Source organism: Hemiscyllium ocellatum, chromosome 3, assembly GCF_020745735.1.
Source record: "Hemiscyllium ocellatum isolate sHemOce1 chromosome 3, sHemOce1.pat.X.cur, whole genome shotgun sequence".
Classification (NCBI taxonomy): Eukaryota; Metazoa; Chordata; class Chondrichthyes; order Orectolobiformes; family Hemiscylliidae; genus Hemiscyllium; species Hemiscyllium ocellatum.
This window is the reverse complement of record NC_083403.1, coordinates 129378914-129395354: the sequence shown is the minus strand read 5'-3', so window position 1 is coordinate 129395354 and position 16441 is coordinate 129378914. Positions and strand designations below refer to the sequence as shown.

The window sequence follows — 16441 nt, the reverse complement described above, 5'->3', positions numbered from 1 at the left end:
CCAGAGACCCTAGCCACTCTCCCCTACATCAAAGACATCTCGGAAATGACTGCCAGACTACTCAGACCCCTTGGCATCATGGTAGCCCACAAACCCAACACACACTAAAACAGCAGCTAATTAACTTAAAAGACTCTAGTTTTGCTTGTTGTCTGTATATAATGTCATTTACAAAATACCGTCCAAGGACAATAACAAACACTACATTGGAGAAACAGGCAGAAAACTAGCCACCAGGATACATGAACATCAACTAGCCACAAAACGACATGACCCTCTCTCACTAGTGTCCTTACATTCAGATAAGGAAGGGCACCACTTTGACAGGGCCAACACATCCATCCTAGGATAAGGCAAACAGAGACACACATGAGAATTCCTAGAAGCATGGCATTCCAACCAGAACTCTATTAACAAAGACATCAAGTTAGACCCCATCTACCACCCCCGAAAAAAAGAACAGGAAATGATTCCACCACAGGAAATGGCATCACTAACCCAAAGAAACCCAAACATATAAATAGAAAGCAGGAATCATCAGCAGTGCTTCACCTGGAGGCTCACTGAAAATGTTACCTAGTAGGGTGATGAAACGTCTGGAAATGAACCTTCCACCTCAGCGAGCAAACCAACACCAAGACGACTCCTTCCATTTCTAGTCCAGATCTGCTTGCCACAAGGCTCAAGTTAAAAATTATCATGCTGCTTTATATTCACAAAGCTCCCACCAACTACACTGGATGCCTTAGCCGCTTCCAAAAACTGCAGTTAAAATGGCAGTGATCAGGCACACAGAGACGACTATGCAGCTATTTTAATACCTTGTCTGACCTCTTCTCATCAGGTTACAGGGTTAGAATTTGTCCCCATATTTTATGCAATAGATTACATTGAGCATTACACGACAATCCTACCATTTGGTCACAATTAGTTTTACACTCCTCAATATTCCAATAATTACTACGTTTGAAATAAAATGAGATCAAAAGACATTCAACTCTATGACATGACACAAGTCCTTCCAATATTGAGGTGAATTCTGATATTTAAATCTTGCATTAAAAGCTCAAACATTTCATGTGTGTATAAGTTGCCCTTCAATTCGTGAGTTGCTGAGAATAATTATGCAACATCTTCTTAAATGGCAATTACCCTGAAAAATAGATCTCAGTCATTTGGTTTTTTTTCCCAAAGAGTATGGAAAAGTTTTCCCAACAGGTTATTACAATACAAAATCTGACTGTCGGCTTTTAATATGATCCTTGACTTTTCTATTTAAGGCTTCCCAAATGTTGGCAATATTGACACTTCATTATAAAAATGTTACAGTCTCCAATGTGAAAGGAAATCAAAACAAGATTTAGAATGCTTTTCATGTTAGTTCAATTAGAGTAGAACATGTTCATCAGTTTAGATTTTGGAGCCAGATTATCTGAAACCTTTTGGGCTGAACTAGGATCTTGGAAAATTAATAAAAGACAAACAGGAACAAGTGGAACTTCTAACTATGCAAACTCTTCTCTGCATCCCCTACCCATCCCATATCCAGGAAACAATTTGTAAAGACAGTAAAAGCATGATTCTATATACCATCTTCCGAGGCTACATCTCTGACCCTCCAAATCTTCAATTTATGCAAAATGATTGCAAAAACATCAATGAATCAGCGTATGGTCTTAAAGGATGCAGTGGATTAACTAGATATGTCAGTGTGTATATCAACTTCTGATAAGTTTATTTAAACTCCATCCTCACTCCAAAAGAAAGGCTTTGATCTTGGCAACAGAAAAGGTATTTCAGCCGTCGAAGTATTTAAAAGCCCATTGCTTTTCACCAGATCAGCAGTTTCATAATGCCCGATTATGAATCGATCCATTACCTGCAAGGGGCTACATAAGAGTTCAGTCTCTCATCATACGTCTCACAGTTAACGGTTCTAAAGTGCAGATTTGCCACCAACTTCCACAGTGTCTAGTGAGGAGGGTACTCTTCCTGATCTCTTTCAAAACAGCAGAGTGGTGATTCAAACCAGAATGTTTCAAATTGGATCAAACACAACATCATTGATTCTAAACTACACAAAACATTAAAGCTCACACTTCTGTCTATTGTTCAGGCAAGTAAAGACACTTCAATAATTCCATTTTAAAATATATGTTACGGCAGTGCATAAAATTGAGGAACGTTTACAGGAAATTGTTCTTGATGTGTATCAGTCTTTACATTTGATTAATTTGGTACCATTCAGTTTTTCTTTTGTACAACACTGTTTTAAACATGTTAATATGTTCATGGCTCAAAGTAAATTCTGCGTTACTTATGGAGTGCTCGGTTTTGCAGTCTGTGTGTTACTGGGAAACGTTTGTGTCTCAGACGTGTCGCCCAGTCAGAAAAAAGAGTGGCTTGTCGTCTTGGGAGTTAGCTGTCTGGAATTCATCTCGCAGTCGGAACTGCCACTCATCTTCCAGCTCTAATCTTACAACAGTCTGACGAAGAGAGCTACGATCTTGACAAATTACACAGAGTGTGGCACCTAGACAAATAAGTTTATGAAGTCAGTATAGGCAATCAATTTTTTAAAATAAATGTTGGTTTAAAAATGCCCACGCCAGCAGTCATTAAGGCATACATCAAGATTGAGAGTCATTTGCAACACTAAAGCCGTACACTTTATGCAAGGAATGCAGAGATGTGGACCAGGGGCAGGCAGAAGGGTTTAGTTTAACTTGGTGTCATGTTCGGCACAACACTGGGCTGAAGGGACTGTCCCTGTGCTGTACAGTTCTATCTTCTAATCAGATGTTATATTTAGATCAGGAATAGGTGACCTTCTGAAACTGCACTTCAATCATATCCTGCAATGACTGGCTAAGCTTCATCTTTTAATCCATGATTTTTTTGCCCGAGTACGTCTGTGTCAATTGATTCCTGTATGCTAATGTTCAAATACAGTTTTGATTCTCAGCTGTAGTCTGGATGTGTGGCTTGCCCATTTCTGCTCCATGCAATGTCTCCGGATCTTCAGATATGGATCCTGCAACTAAATTACTAAAACGACAGAGATTTCCAAAACTTGGGGCAAAGGCAGTGGGGTTCCACTATTCACCGGCGAGAGGTGGTGATGGCTGCTAATTTGGAGTGTCAGTCAGAACATGAAAGGGGAACGCAATGATTGAGGGATGTTGACAGGCAAAAATACTCCAGCTCCCTCTCACTGACAACCTGTAAAGGCATCTATCTATACCAACGGATAGTGCACATTTATCTGTCGGGTTGGTCGAGAACCATGAAACCTGTTAGCTTTAGTCATAAAGTGAGCAATATGCACACACACATAGAGGCACACAGACACACACACACACACACGTACACAGACACATGCGCACACACACACGTAGAGTTTGAAATGCTTAAAATGTTAATCTCTGCTCATGATTTATGGTTAAAAATCCCACCAGTATTTCTGAAAGTCCATTTTAAAATAAATAATGACAAGGGAAAAAAATACTGTAACTTTTCAAAGCAGAACAGCAGACTTAAAAAAAACTGAATAAAACATAACCTTACCTTTTAGAAAGTGAAATTTTTTCAAAATATTCGCTGTGACAAATGAGTCACAGAGATACAGCAGGAGCCCGCTGAAAGTAAGGCCAGAGGTGTTTATATTTAAAGAATGAGGACGTGAACTCACAAAGCAAACTGTAATCTGGAATATTAATAAAAATGAGTTTGTAAATGTCATAATATCATAATACTTTGAAACACAAAAAATTAAATGACATATTTCAGACAGAAACAAGTACTTTGAACACTGCTGATACCTGCTGCTGCCTCTCAATAAAATGAAGAGTGATGTTAGATATGACAATGCTGCAAGAGCGCAGAGCAACCGCACCTATAGAGGTGAGCCTGGGATGTACTTGATAGTAATATTTACTAGTAATACTTAATAATACTCATTTAAATCAGAGGCTACACATCTCCAGCAACTTCCTTCCAGGACCAATGTTGATCAGTCAAAATGGAAGAGGTGATCAGGAGTTGTGGAAATAATCCAGAAAGGCACTCCTGTTCCTCTTGTCTCCACATTCTTTTAAAACTTAAATCTTGTTGGTGTCAGCTTCCAGCAGTTCCTTGAAATATCTCTGTTTAGGCTGCATGTAAACTTGGTTTGAGATGTTAAATCGTATCTCTAATCTTACTGTACTGTTACGGTAATCAAAGAGTTTTAAACATTTCTTGTTCTTCTAGTGGTAGTTGTCTATAAAATCCTTAAAATACAGTAGTTAAAAAGAAATCGACCTGATGTGACTTCCGCAGTAGCAGAACGCACAAAAAAACCACCACCAAAATTGTCTATCCTGCATATAAAACAAGTGCTGACAGTGGTATCTAATTTTATAGCAAGACCTTGATGAGATCTCTGGTGCTGTCCTACCCACTGTCACACTATATTAGTCTCCCTTCAGTCTGTTCAGTGCAGCGAGTGATGGCCTTACCCTGATGGTACACTGCTTGACAAGAGGCTGGCCCCCCCGGCGCTCACAAGGCGCATTACCTCTTGCAGCCAAGAATTAGGAAGGAAGTCAAGCTGATTCTATGACAACATTCTCCACACAGGCCATTCTGTTATAACGTACGTTTTGTCAACGCGAATTTGCTGTAACATGACTGATGACTATGGGATACTGTTTCTAAAGCATGAACTTTTAAAAAGTGTGTTGGCTGTAAAACAATTACAGCGCCAACACCTTAAATGCTGTTTCTAAAGCGCGATTTTTCTATAAAGTGGGGGTGCACATGAATGCAACCATCACATTATATAAGAACTGACTATTTAAAAATAGGCTCTTCCCTAGCTGCCATGATGTGGCCATTTTGCATCAATGTGAGGCATTTTCTTACATTTGGGACCCAGTCATGCCTTCCTATAAGCAACAGCGGCAAATGGCTCATGCTCTTCCCTCAGTAATTGTCAGTGTGATTACCAGGAAACCATCTTCATCAACTCTTTCCCATTCTGCTCATTCCACCCATCACTGCCCCTTCGAATACTGTGGGAGATTTTGTGAAGAACTTATGAAATAAAGGTTGGTTGGAATAGGATAATAATATGAGTGGTTAGGATTATAAGGACTGACTTGGTCTTGTCACCATGGTTGAAACCATGGGAGTACAGAGGCTACAAGAAATGGCAAGGCTGCAGCTGTGGACCTCAGTCTGGGCAGGAGAGTTTACATCGTTTGAGGTTCATGGAGGCAAGGAGGATAATTATGGGAGTGGATGAAAGTAGAATTGAGATGTATACCAAAGCCACCTGATTCTAAATTTTGTTTTATGAGCCCTACAGGCACCACTCCCTCCACATTTCCCTCAAGAATATCTGTTCAATCCCAATCAAGGGTCTTGATAACAAAAATCTGATTGTGAATGATTGCATTGACATCCTAGCTTTGACTGAAACTAGGTTTGTAGATGGTACTTGCTGAAGTCTCTCCACCGTACTGTAGTTCTCAGGATGTTCAATTCAAATGTCACAACAGATCTTAACCTCAGGCTCACTTTGGTCTCTCCCACCAACCCCCAGCTGCCTTCTCCTACTTTACCCCATCTTTAATACCCTCTCTGATTTATACTACCCTTGTGTTTCCTAATGAAAATATCCTTCTCCCATTTTTCCTTCAAAATCAAAATTCAGAATCAGGTGGCTTTGGTGTACATCTCAATTCTACTTTCACCCATAACTATCCTCCTTGCCTCCATGAACCTCACTCAATATAAACTCTCCTACCCATATTTCGGTCCACAGCTGCAGCTTTGCCATCTCTTTTAGCCTCTGTACTCCCATGGTTTCAAACACAGTGGTACGGTCATCTCCTTCCTTATAATCCTCACCATATTATTATCCTATTCCAACCAACCTTTGTTTCGTAAACTCTTCACAAAATCTCTCGCAGCATTCTTTTGTACGTTTAACTGCAGCCCATCACCGATACCTCAGCAGCTGACAAATTTCCTAGTCATTCCTTTGTTGCCCTTATCCTGGCAAAACTTTTGCTGTCTCTCTTCTCAGGTGTTCACCTTGACATGGCCCCCATTTTCACTCCCTCAAGTCAAATTGCAGCATATCTGGTTCAGGCATTCATCTGGACCGGAGTTTATCTCCTCCACCTACTACTCCAAGATCACCATGGAGAGCAAAGCTAAGTTCTGGCTTAATTTCTGCATTGCTAACCATCTTGGTAAGCACTTCCCACTCCAGCTCTTTTGCCATCCCCACCTCTCACTTCAAGCAATGAGTATCAGGAACTCCAGCTTTTTATCAGTAAGACTGAGAACACTCTTTCAATGGTCTCAGTTGCTTTCTCCTTTCCCTTTTGCAATCATGCCAAACATCATCCCCTTTGCTATCCTGAACCCACATCTTCTCCCAGTTTCTCCTCATAACCTTGCAGAGTTCACGTTGACAATGAGACTCTCTCTTGAACTGCTGAAGAGCACTGCCGGGCCCCACCATAAAGACCATGCACCTCCCCTGAATTGAACATTCAAATCACACTAAATAACAACAGTGTGGAGATTTATAATATTAGCACCATACCTCCGGACCTAGGTTGAGATAACAGTCTACTGAGAGCACTGGATGACTGTAGTTCCTTACAGACAATGGGAAAAGATGGTTACTTGTGTGCTGCAGATACTTTTCAAGCAGTAATTGGGCTGGTGCAGCTAAAAATGTGTGCTTGCTGTCTGGAGCACAGATATACTGAGATGGGGAAATGGACATTGGTGCATCAGGAACCTGGAACAAATACAAATCAATTCAATGTTGTCAATCAAAGGCGAATACACTTATGGACTTTCCCTTCACAATATACATGAAAACGAACAGAGCGATAAGAACTCTTTTCTTTGAATGCGATACCAAGGTATGGAATCGGGTGTCATATTGATCACAAGTTATGGTTTTCCAGTGAACAATGAAAACATGCAAATGAAAATGAAACTATCAGCAGCACTCTACACTTCAGTCCAATTCTGACCGACAGCTCTGACCGAAATAATTTAGGGAAGATATCACCTGCTTTCCAGAACTACAAAGAACTGGCGAAAATCTAAGGGGTCCACTTCAGTTTTACTGTGTAGAGCCAGAGTTGATTCTCTTTGTTCACTGAACTCAATTAGAATGCAAAAAGCTGACCTCATACAATAATATAAGGTCATTTTCGGATGTGACCTTTGTTCCTCTGTATAGTGATTGTCTTCTGGGATTGTCAAGAGGGTGAACAGTGAGGGGTGAGTATCAGGCAACAGCAGTTTTAAGAGGTTTCTGATCATTATAATTTATTTGATTTTTGAAGTGTAGCAAATTCATACTGAACAGTTGAGAAACCTGTGGAGGGCACTGTCTGTGTCAAATGGCTGGCGAAAGAAGGTGGTCGCTTTTAGAGCCAAAGGTCACCCTCCAATAATGAGCAGTCCCAAAACTTCTAGACAGAAGTGAAAACACCAACTGCTGAAGATCATATCAGGTCGGGCAGCATCCATGGAGAGAGAGCAAGCTAATGTTTTGAGGCTTGATGTCTCTTCATCAGAACTGAGGTGAAGTGTGGAGGGGATGGCATTGATGCTGTTGTTGGGGGTGTGGTGGAGTTTTGAATGTTGGGGGAGAAAGAATATTGGTAATTCAGATTAAGTGATCGGGATGTGATCACATTCCGATCACTCAGTCTGAACTATCAACCAACATTCCAATTATTTAATCTGAATCATCAACATTCTAGACTCCACCTCCCATCCCGTCAAACCATTGCAGAAATGCTGTCCCCTCCACACTTCACATCAGCTCTGATGAAGACTCATCTAAATTCGAAATGTTAGCTTGCTCTTTCTCCATGGATGCTGCCTCACTTGCTGTGATCTCCCAACATTTGTTGCTTTCAGTACAGATTCTAGCATCTGCGATAATTCGCTTCTCAGGTGGAAGTAGCTAAAATAATGATCTTCTTCTTCTTTCCTGCACATCAAACCTGGGACCAATGAAGCAAGGGAAAAGAGGTGAAAGAAGGCAAGTGCTTATCTTTTGCATTATTCTGGAATTATGCCTTGCAATATCTCTGACTGAATTCTTATTTATAAAACAATAATCTCAGTGGAGTCACACATCAATTTATATACACTAGTTGCATCAAATTCACAAAGAAATGCCATATTAAAATTTACACAGTTCCATTCAATTGGTCTCTCTGGATAATACTCCTTCACAGCTGAACATGGATTAAAATCCATACAAAGCACCCTTCTCAGCTTCAGGAACAAAATACCTCATTCCAATCTGCTTCCTGAATAGCATCACTATGTGGTTCATTAACACTATCTTTGTCAGTAATCACGTTTCTCAGTGGCCATTTCATTCCACAGATAATCATCTTCAATGCCAGCAAGTACTTTAGACATCCCATATTTAGTCATAGAGTCATAGAGATATACAGCACGGAAAAAGACCATTCAGTCCAATTCGTCCATGCTGACCAGAGATCATCCTAACTTAATCTAGTCCCATTTGCCAGCAGTTGATTCATAGCCCTCCAAACCCTTCCTAGTCACATAACCATCCAGATGTCTTTTAAATGTTGCAATTGTACCAGCCTCCACCACTTCCTCTGGCAGCTCATTCCATACAAGTACCATCTTCTGCATGAAAAAGTTTAGATTAGATTACTTACAGTGTGGAAACAGGCCCTTCGGCCCAACAAGTCCACACCGACCCGCCGAAGCGCAACCCACCCATACCCCTACATTTACCCCTTACCTAACACTACGGGCAATTTAGCATGGCCAATTCACCTGGCCCGCACATCTTTGGACTGTGGGAGGAAACTGGAGCACCCGGAGGAAACCCACGCAGACACAGGGAGAATGTGCAAACTCCACACAGTCAGTCGCCTGAGTCGGGAATTGAACCCGGGTCTCAGGCGCTGTGAGGCAGCAGTGCTAACCACTGTGCCACCATGCCCCTTAGGTCCCTTTTATATATTTCCCCTCTCACCCTAAACCTATGCCCTCTAGTTCTGGACTCCCCCACCGCAGGAAAGAGACCTTGTCTATTTATCCTCTCCATGTCCCTCGTGATTTTGTAAACCTCTATAAGGTCATCCCTCAGCCTCCGATGCTCCAGAGAAAACAGCCCCAGCCTGTTCAACCACTCCCTATGGCTCAGATCTTCCAACCCTGGCAGCATCCTTGTAAATATTTTCTGAACCCTTTCAAGTTTCACAACATCTTTCCGATAGGAGGGAGACGAGAGTTACACGCAATATTCCAACAGTGGTCTAACCAATGCCCTGCGCAGCCATAACAGGACTTCCCAACTCCTGTACTCAATACTCTGACCAATAAAGGAAAGCATACCAAACGCCGTCTTCACTATCCTATCTACCTGCGACTCCACTTTCAAGGAGCTATGAACCTGCACTCCAAAATCTCTTTGTTCAGCTACACTCCCGAGGACCTTACCATGAAGTGTATAAGACCTGCTAAGATTTGCTTTATCAAAATACAGCACCTCACATTTATCTAAATTAAACTCCATCTGCCACTTCTTAGCCCATTGGCCCACCTGATCAACATCCCATTGTAATCTGAGGTAACCTTCTTCACTGTCCACCATACCTCCAATTTTGGTTTCATCTGTAAACTTACTAACTATACCTCTTATGTTCATATCCAAATCATTTATGTAAATGAAAAAAGTAGTGGACCCAGCACCGATCCTTGTGGCACTCCATTGGTCACAGGCCTCCAGTCTGAAAAACAACCCTCCACCACCACCCTCTGTCTTCTACCTTTGAGCCAGTTTTGTATCCAAATGGTAATTTTCCCTGTATTCCATGAGATCTAACCTTGCTAATCAGTCTCCCATGGAGAACCTTGTCGAATGCCTTCCTCAAGTCCATATAGATGACGTCTACCACTCTGCCCTCATCAATCCTCTTTGTTACTTCTTCAAAAAACTCAATCATGTGAGACAAAAAACTCATGAGACATGATTCCTAATGCACTAAGCCATGCTGACTAATCCTAATCAGTCCATGCCTTTCCAAATAGATGTACATCCTGTCCCTCAGGATTCATTCCAACAACTTACCCACCATCGACGTCAGGCTCACTGGTCTATAATTCCCCGCCGTGTCCTATTTCTTGAATAATTTGGTAGCAATCTCTGTTTGAGTTCTACAACTCATTTTGAGTTGGTTACTAATGTTGGATACAACATTTGGTGTCTTCCATTGAGGATATCGTCTCACCAGTGATCACCCAGCCATTGTAATTTTTCCTTCCGCTATCTTTGAAAGGTGTGTTTAGAGAGACATGCAATGGTTGAACAAGGTTGGTTAGACTACAGGCAATCACTACACTATCATATTATACAGTCTAACCTCAGCAGCAACATCAATGACAGGAGTCTCAGGTAGATAGGATAGTGAAGACGGCGTTTGGTATGCTTTCCTTTATTGGTCAGAGTATGTCCCAAATCTGTCCCAAATAGAAAATGATTTTTTTAATATGATCCCAATGCTCAGAAATTCCAAACTTCCTCATTCATATTTTCAAGCCACCGTCATGAATCCATCCATTTTTTTAAATGAATATGGACAACTATTCCTTTTGGGATTTGTTGGTTTGAGATAGTCTTTCTCGTGAACATCACCATTGACTTGGAATATTGTGTACAGTTCTGGGTGCCCCATTACAGGAAGGTGCAGAGAAGATTTACCAGGATATTGCCTGGTCTGGAGGGAAGGCCTTATGAGGAAAGGCTGAGAGACTTGGGTCTGCTCTCATTAGAGAGAAGAAGACTAAGAGGGGATTTGATAGAGACACGCAAGATAATCAGAGGATTAGGTAGGGTAGACAGTGAAAGTCTTTTTCCTAGGATGATAATGTCAGCTTGTACGAGGGGGCTACAAATTGAGGGGTGATAGACTTAAGACAGATGTCAGAGGCAGGTACTTCAGTCAGAGAGTGGTAAGGGCGTGGAATGCCCTACCTGCCAATGAAGTTAACTCATCCACACTAGGGAGATTTTAAACAGTCCTTTGATAAGCTCATGGATGATGATGGGGTAGTGTAGTGGATGGGCTTAGATTAGTTCACAGGTCAACGCAACTTCAAGGGCCAAAGGGCCTGTTCTGCACTATATTGTTCTATTTTCTATGACTTCTGCTTTGTTGCTTGGACACACACTATAGCACAGTGGTGAATCTACTCTCTTCACAGACAGCTGCTTTCACTAACACTGTTCTCCTTCTAATGTTGCTTCCTATTTGACTGGCTGACATGTCAAAATGATAAGTTTCATTCTCGTTCCTAATACAAGTCAATGTGAGTTGTTCTTTTGTTAATGTTCAATTAAAAACTGTTGAAATGCGGGGATCCAAGATGGCGGCGACCCAGCAAGTCTGAGTCTACAGTGCTCCTCCCAAGACTTGAGCAAAGTGGGTCACCCACCCCCACCACACTCACCAAATCATTTAAAATAGCTGTTTAATTTAATTAGTTGTTTAGTATTAAATTTAAACAATCTAATCTTCAGTAAAAATGACTAAAGGGAAGGGAGCCTGCAGCTCTCAGCAAGCAGGAACCCCTCCCCCACCCTCTCCAGCTGCAGCAGAGGCGTCCGCAGCCGCCCCGGGGGACTTACCTACAGTGGCAAGCCTTGTGGAAACCATCCCCAAAATGGATGCGAAGATCGACGCTTTTATTGAAGAATCCCGAAGTCAATGGGACTCACTCTCGGCCGTGCTGCAAAAGCACGACCGAGACATTAAGGAAATCGAGCACCGACTCGAACAGCGAGTCCGGACCTTAGAGAATCACACTGACAACCTCGAGAATCGAGGTCGTCGAAAAAATATTCGTCTGCTGGGCCTTCCCAAACGGGGAGAGGAAGCCCAGCTTACAGCGTTCCTCGAACAGTGGCTGCCACAGCTGTTAAATCTGGAGGTTGGATCAGGCTAGGTAAGGGTAGAATGGGCCTACCAGGTGGCAATATGCGGGCCCGGCCCAAACCAGTGCCCCCGCCCGGTCCTGTTCCGGCTGCAGAGCTATAGGGAGAGGCAGATACTCCTAGAAGCCTTTAGAAACCTTGGAAAGATTCCCAAGCTATGATCTATAAAGGATCCAAGATCACATTATTCCAGGACTTTTCCCCAGCTCTGGTCCGAAAGAGGAAGGCATTCGATGAGGCGAAGAAGTGTTTAAGGGACTTAAATATTCAGTATTCCTTACGCTACCCAGCGACGCTACGCTTTAACCAAGGATCCGTGTATAACTTCGGATCGCCGGAAAAGGCTAAGGAATTTTTGGACTCTCTTAGATAAATTATAAGAGATAATGGATGTTGGTTTGCCTTCCCCCCCCCACTCCGGTGTACACCCCCCCTTTTTTTTTACCTTACTGTTTAATATAATCTTGGAGGGTAAGGAGAGGGATTTCTTTATTTGTTCTCTACTTAAGGATTTTCTCCCTCCCCCTTAGGTTTTTTTAATTATCCTATATATATATATATACACACACATAAAAAAAAGCCGGGGAGGACGGGCTGCCCTAGAGGTGGTCGAAAGGTGTGCTAGGATAGCCCACTAGTCGGAGGCGCAACAGGGTGGGTGAGAGCCCAATGGTACGCAGGGGCAGACAGAGAGCCAGAAGGTGGGTAACCGTCCTCAGCGCTGTCACCCCGGGCAGGTACCGGGGCGGGCTGCCCCAGAGGTGGTCGAAAGGTGATGAGGGTGGTTAGTGAAACCGGAAGGTGGGTAGGCCGTCCAAACCGCTGTCACCCCGGGCGGGTACCGGGACGGGCTGTCCTAGAGGTGGTTGAAAGGTGTGTGAGGGCGGACCGAGAACTGGAAGGGGCACGGGGTGGACCGAGAACTGGAAGGTGGGTAGGGGCGGGTTGCCTTAGAGTGGTCGGAAGGTGGGAAGGGCGGGGGCTTGCTGGGTCTGTATTGTCTGCACTTCTGTATGTAACCGTATTGTTTAATGTACAAATGTCATTGTCATTGTCTTGTTAAATGTGGAACTGGGATTTGAGGGTTGTCCTCATCTCCCTGTAAAATGGTCAAACGATAGGGTTTGGGGCCTAGCTTTGCTGCTCCTCTCCCTTGTAAAATTGCTGTCTCTTGTACAGCTGTAAATGTTTATTGTAAACTGTTTTGTAATTTGTTTAATAAAATTAAAAAAAATAAGCTGGGGAGGGGGTCTAGTTAATGTTGGTGGGGGGAGATTGTTACCTTATTCTATTTTACCTCTGTCTCTAGGAGTGGGGTTGTTTTCCCTTGTTATTTTGTATTATTATATTTAATTATTACTTGTTGAGGTTGTAATTTTATAGTTATATATGTTTATACATGGTATTAACATTACCAAATATATCCAGGTGTTGGTCTGGGTGGGGGGAGGATGCTAACTGTTAACTCTAGCTCTGTAGTATATTTGAATTCTCCTCATCCTATTGAGGAGCACCTGGGTCAAGGGTGGGGCACTGGTTGGGAGAGGAAATGATGGACCTTTGGAAAGGACGTGATACCCCCTGGGAACAAGGGGGAAAAATCTCCATTTAAATACTTTTTTTATTATTTAGAAATAGTTTTTTTTATTATACTGTTGTGAGTGTATTAGAGATCCTTTATTTTTGTGAATTTTATATGCTCTATACTCGGGATGTTCTCGATAGGTTTTCTCCTCCCGAGGGGTCTCGGATTTGCCTGGACGATTATGGTTGATCAGTCGTTTAAATGGTGCACCTGGAATGTCAAGGGGAGTAATTTGACAGTCAAAAGGAAGAAAATATTATCAAATCTCAAGAAAGAAAGAGTTGATATAGCTCTCCTACAGGAGACACACCTGTTGGATAAAGACCACTTGAAATTACGACAGGTTGGATTTGATCAGGCCTTTTTTCTTCTTTTAGCTCAAAAAACAGGGGAGTTGTTATTCTTATTCGGAAGGGTGGGGCACTGGTTGGGAAAGGATATTCCCTTTCAAAATCCTAAATCAGATAAAAGACGAATCTGGACGATATATTCTGATTAAAGCCCTTATAAATGGAGAGGAATATGAGATTTTAAATTTGTACTACCCCCCAGCACATCCTTTTAAATTTATAACGGAAGCCTTCTCAAAATTGATGGCTCTCGGTGCCCGTCATTCAATTATAGGGGGATACTTTAATTGTATTATGGATCCGGAAATAGATAGGATTCCCAAGAGTACTGCAGGAGTATCTCCCAGATCTAGACAATTGGTGGATCTGAACAAAGAATTAGGATTAGTAGATGTATGGAGATGTCTCCATCCACAGGGCAGAGATTTTTCTTTTTACTCCAATCCATTTAAATGTCACACCAGAATTGATATGTTTTTTGCCCCCTCGATTTTTTAAAATTCCATATCATCCTGTTAAATAGGTAGTATAGCAATTTCCGATCACGCTGCTGTATATATGGAAATCAAGGCAAGGAACAACGGGACATCCCCTCAGCATTGGTGTATGGACCCCTTCCTGATGAAAGATAGTAAATTTGTAAAGTACTTCTCTCAAGAAATTAAAACTTTTTTAGAAATTAATTTAGGTACAGCTAGCAACCCATCAATGATGTGGGAGACCATCAAAGCTTATGTGTGAGGTTTGATCATCTCCTACTCAGCAACCCAGAAAAAATTAAAGGGAGAACAACAGCGTCTGCTCGAAGCTCGCTTAAAAGCAGCTGAAACAGCATACGCTGATAGACCTTCTATTATCAAATTGCAAAGGATTACGGCCCTTAGGACAGCTCTAAACACCACGCTTACCCAAACGGCTAAGAGGGAAATATTATTTGCAAAACAAAGGTTATATGAATTTGGCGACAAACCGGGTAGATACTTAGCATTTCTTGCAAAGAAAAAAAAGGCCCCTCAAACTATCACGTCTATCAAGGAAAGTACGGGTATTTTGACTCATGATCATAAAAGGATTAATGCAATCTTTAGAAAATTTTATTCTGATTTATATAAATTGCAGGATTGTGAAGACAGGACTAGGAGGATGCAATCATTTTTAAAAAATTTGACCTTTCCGGACCTAACTCCGGAACAGGCATCGGTCTTAAATGCCCCTCTAACAGTCCAAGAAATACTTGACGCAATCAGGCAACTTCAGAGCGGTAAGGCACCTGGCCCAGATGGCTTTCAAGCTGAATTCTATAAAGAATTTACAGGAATATTGGCTGGTCCACTTATGGACATGTATAACTATGCATTCGGTCAGGGCTGTCTCCCGCTTTCGTTGAAAGAGGCAAATATCTCTCTTATCCTTAAAAAAGGAAAAGATCCAGAAGATTGTGCATCATACAGACCAATATCCTTGCTAAATGTAGATTTTAAAATCCTTTCTAAAACGTTAGCATTGAGACTAGAAAGGGTATTGCCACATATCATGAAGGAGGATCAGATGGGGTTTATTAAGAGCCGTAGATCATCCAATAATATTAGAAGGGTTTTGAATGGTGATTCAAGCCTGTCATCAGGGAAAGATATCAGGAGTAGTATTCTCATAAGATGCGGAAAAGGCATTCGATAGGGTTGAATGGTCATATTTGTTTTACACATTGGAAAGGTTTGGCGTTGGAAAGGTGTTTACCAAATGGGTCTCAACATTGTATAGTGATCCCAAAGCAGTTGTGGTTACCAATGGATTAGGTTCAAATAGCTTCAGTGTGGGTAGAGGCTGCCGTCAGGGATGTCCTCTCTCACCATTGCTATTTACGCTAATAATTGAACCACTAGCAGAAGCTATATGAGCTGATCCTAATATAATGGCCCCGAGGATTGGTACAGATAAACATAAAATTACCCTTTATGCAGATGATGTTCTTCTATTCCTCAGTAATCCTCTGAGGTCCATACCTCGCTTAATCCAAGTTATTAATGCATTTAGCGCATTCTCAGGCTAAAAGAATTAACTTCTCAAAATCGGAGGCTATGCCAATGGGTGGCCTTGCTATGATACCCCACTTAGTGGACGGATCCCACTTTCCCTTTCGGTAATCCCTGGAGGGTTTCTTATATTTAGGCATTTTTACCACCCCAGTATTTGGTCAGTTATATAAGGCTAACTTTGTGCATTTACTGGACAGGATAAGGCAGGACCTCCAGCGATGGGGAGACCTCCCAATTTCCTGGCTGGGTAGAATAGCACTAATTAAAATGAATGTCCTGCCCCGTCTCCTATACCCTATGAGAATGCTCCCGGTGATGCTGCCGAGGCTGGCACTACGTAAATTATATGGCTGGTTGGGTTCCTTTATCTGGAATCATAGACGGCCCCTCATTAAGCTGAAGAAGCTACAGCTTCCACAGGCAAGGGGAGGATTGGACTTCCCATATTTTAGGAAATATC

At 42.0% G+C, this 16441-nt stretch overlaps 1 protein-coding gene across 1 annotated transcript in view; it reads right to left on the bottom strand.

Moving 5' to 3' along the window:
• Positions 1–2316: 2316 nt before the first annotated feature.
• Positions 2317–16441, bottom strand: part of greb1 (growth regulating estrogen receptor binding 1) — a 194519-nt gene continuing 180394 nt past the window's right edge. The window contains exons 31-33 of the mRNA XM_060855164.1: positions 6602–6802; positions 3568–3706; positions 2317–2533 (exon numbers count right to left, since the gene is read on the bottom strand). Coding sequence (XP_060711147.1) covers positions 2370–2533; positions 3568–3706; positions 6602–6802 — 504 coding nt within the window. The 3' untranslated portion in view covers positions 2317–2369. The remainder of the gene's footprint in view (positions 2534–3567; positions 3707–6601; positions 6803–16441) is intronic.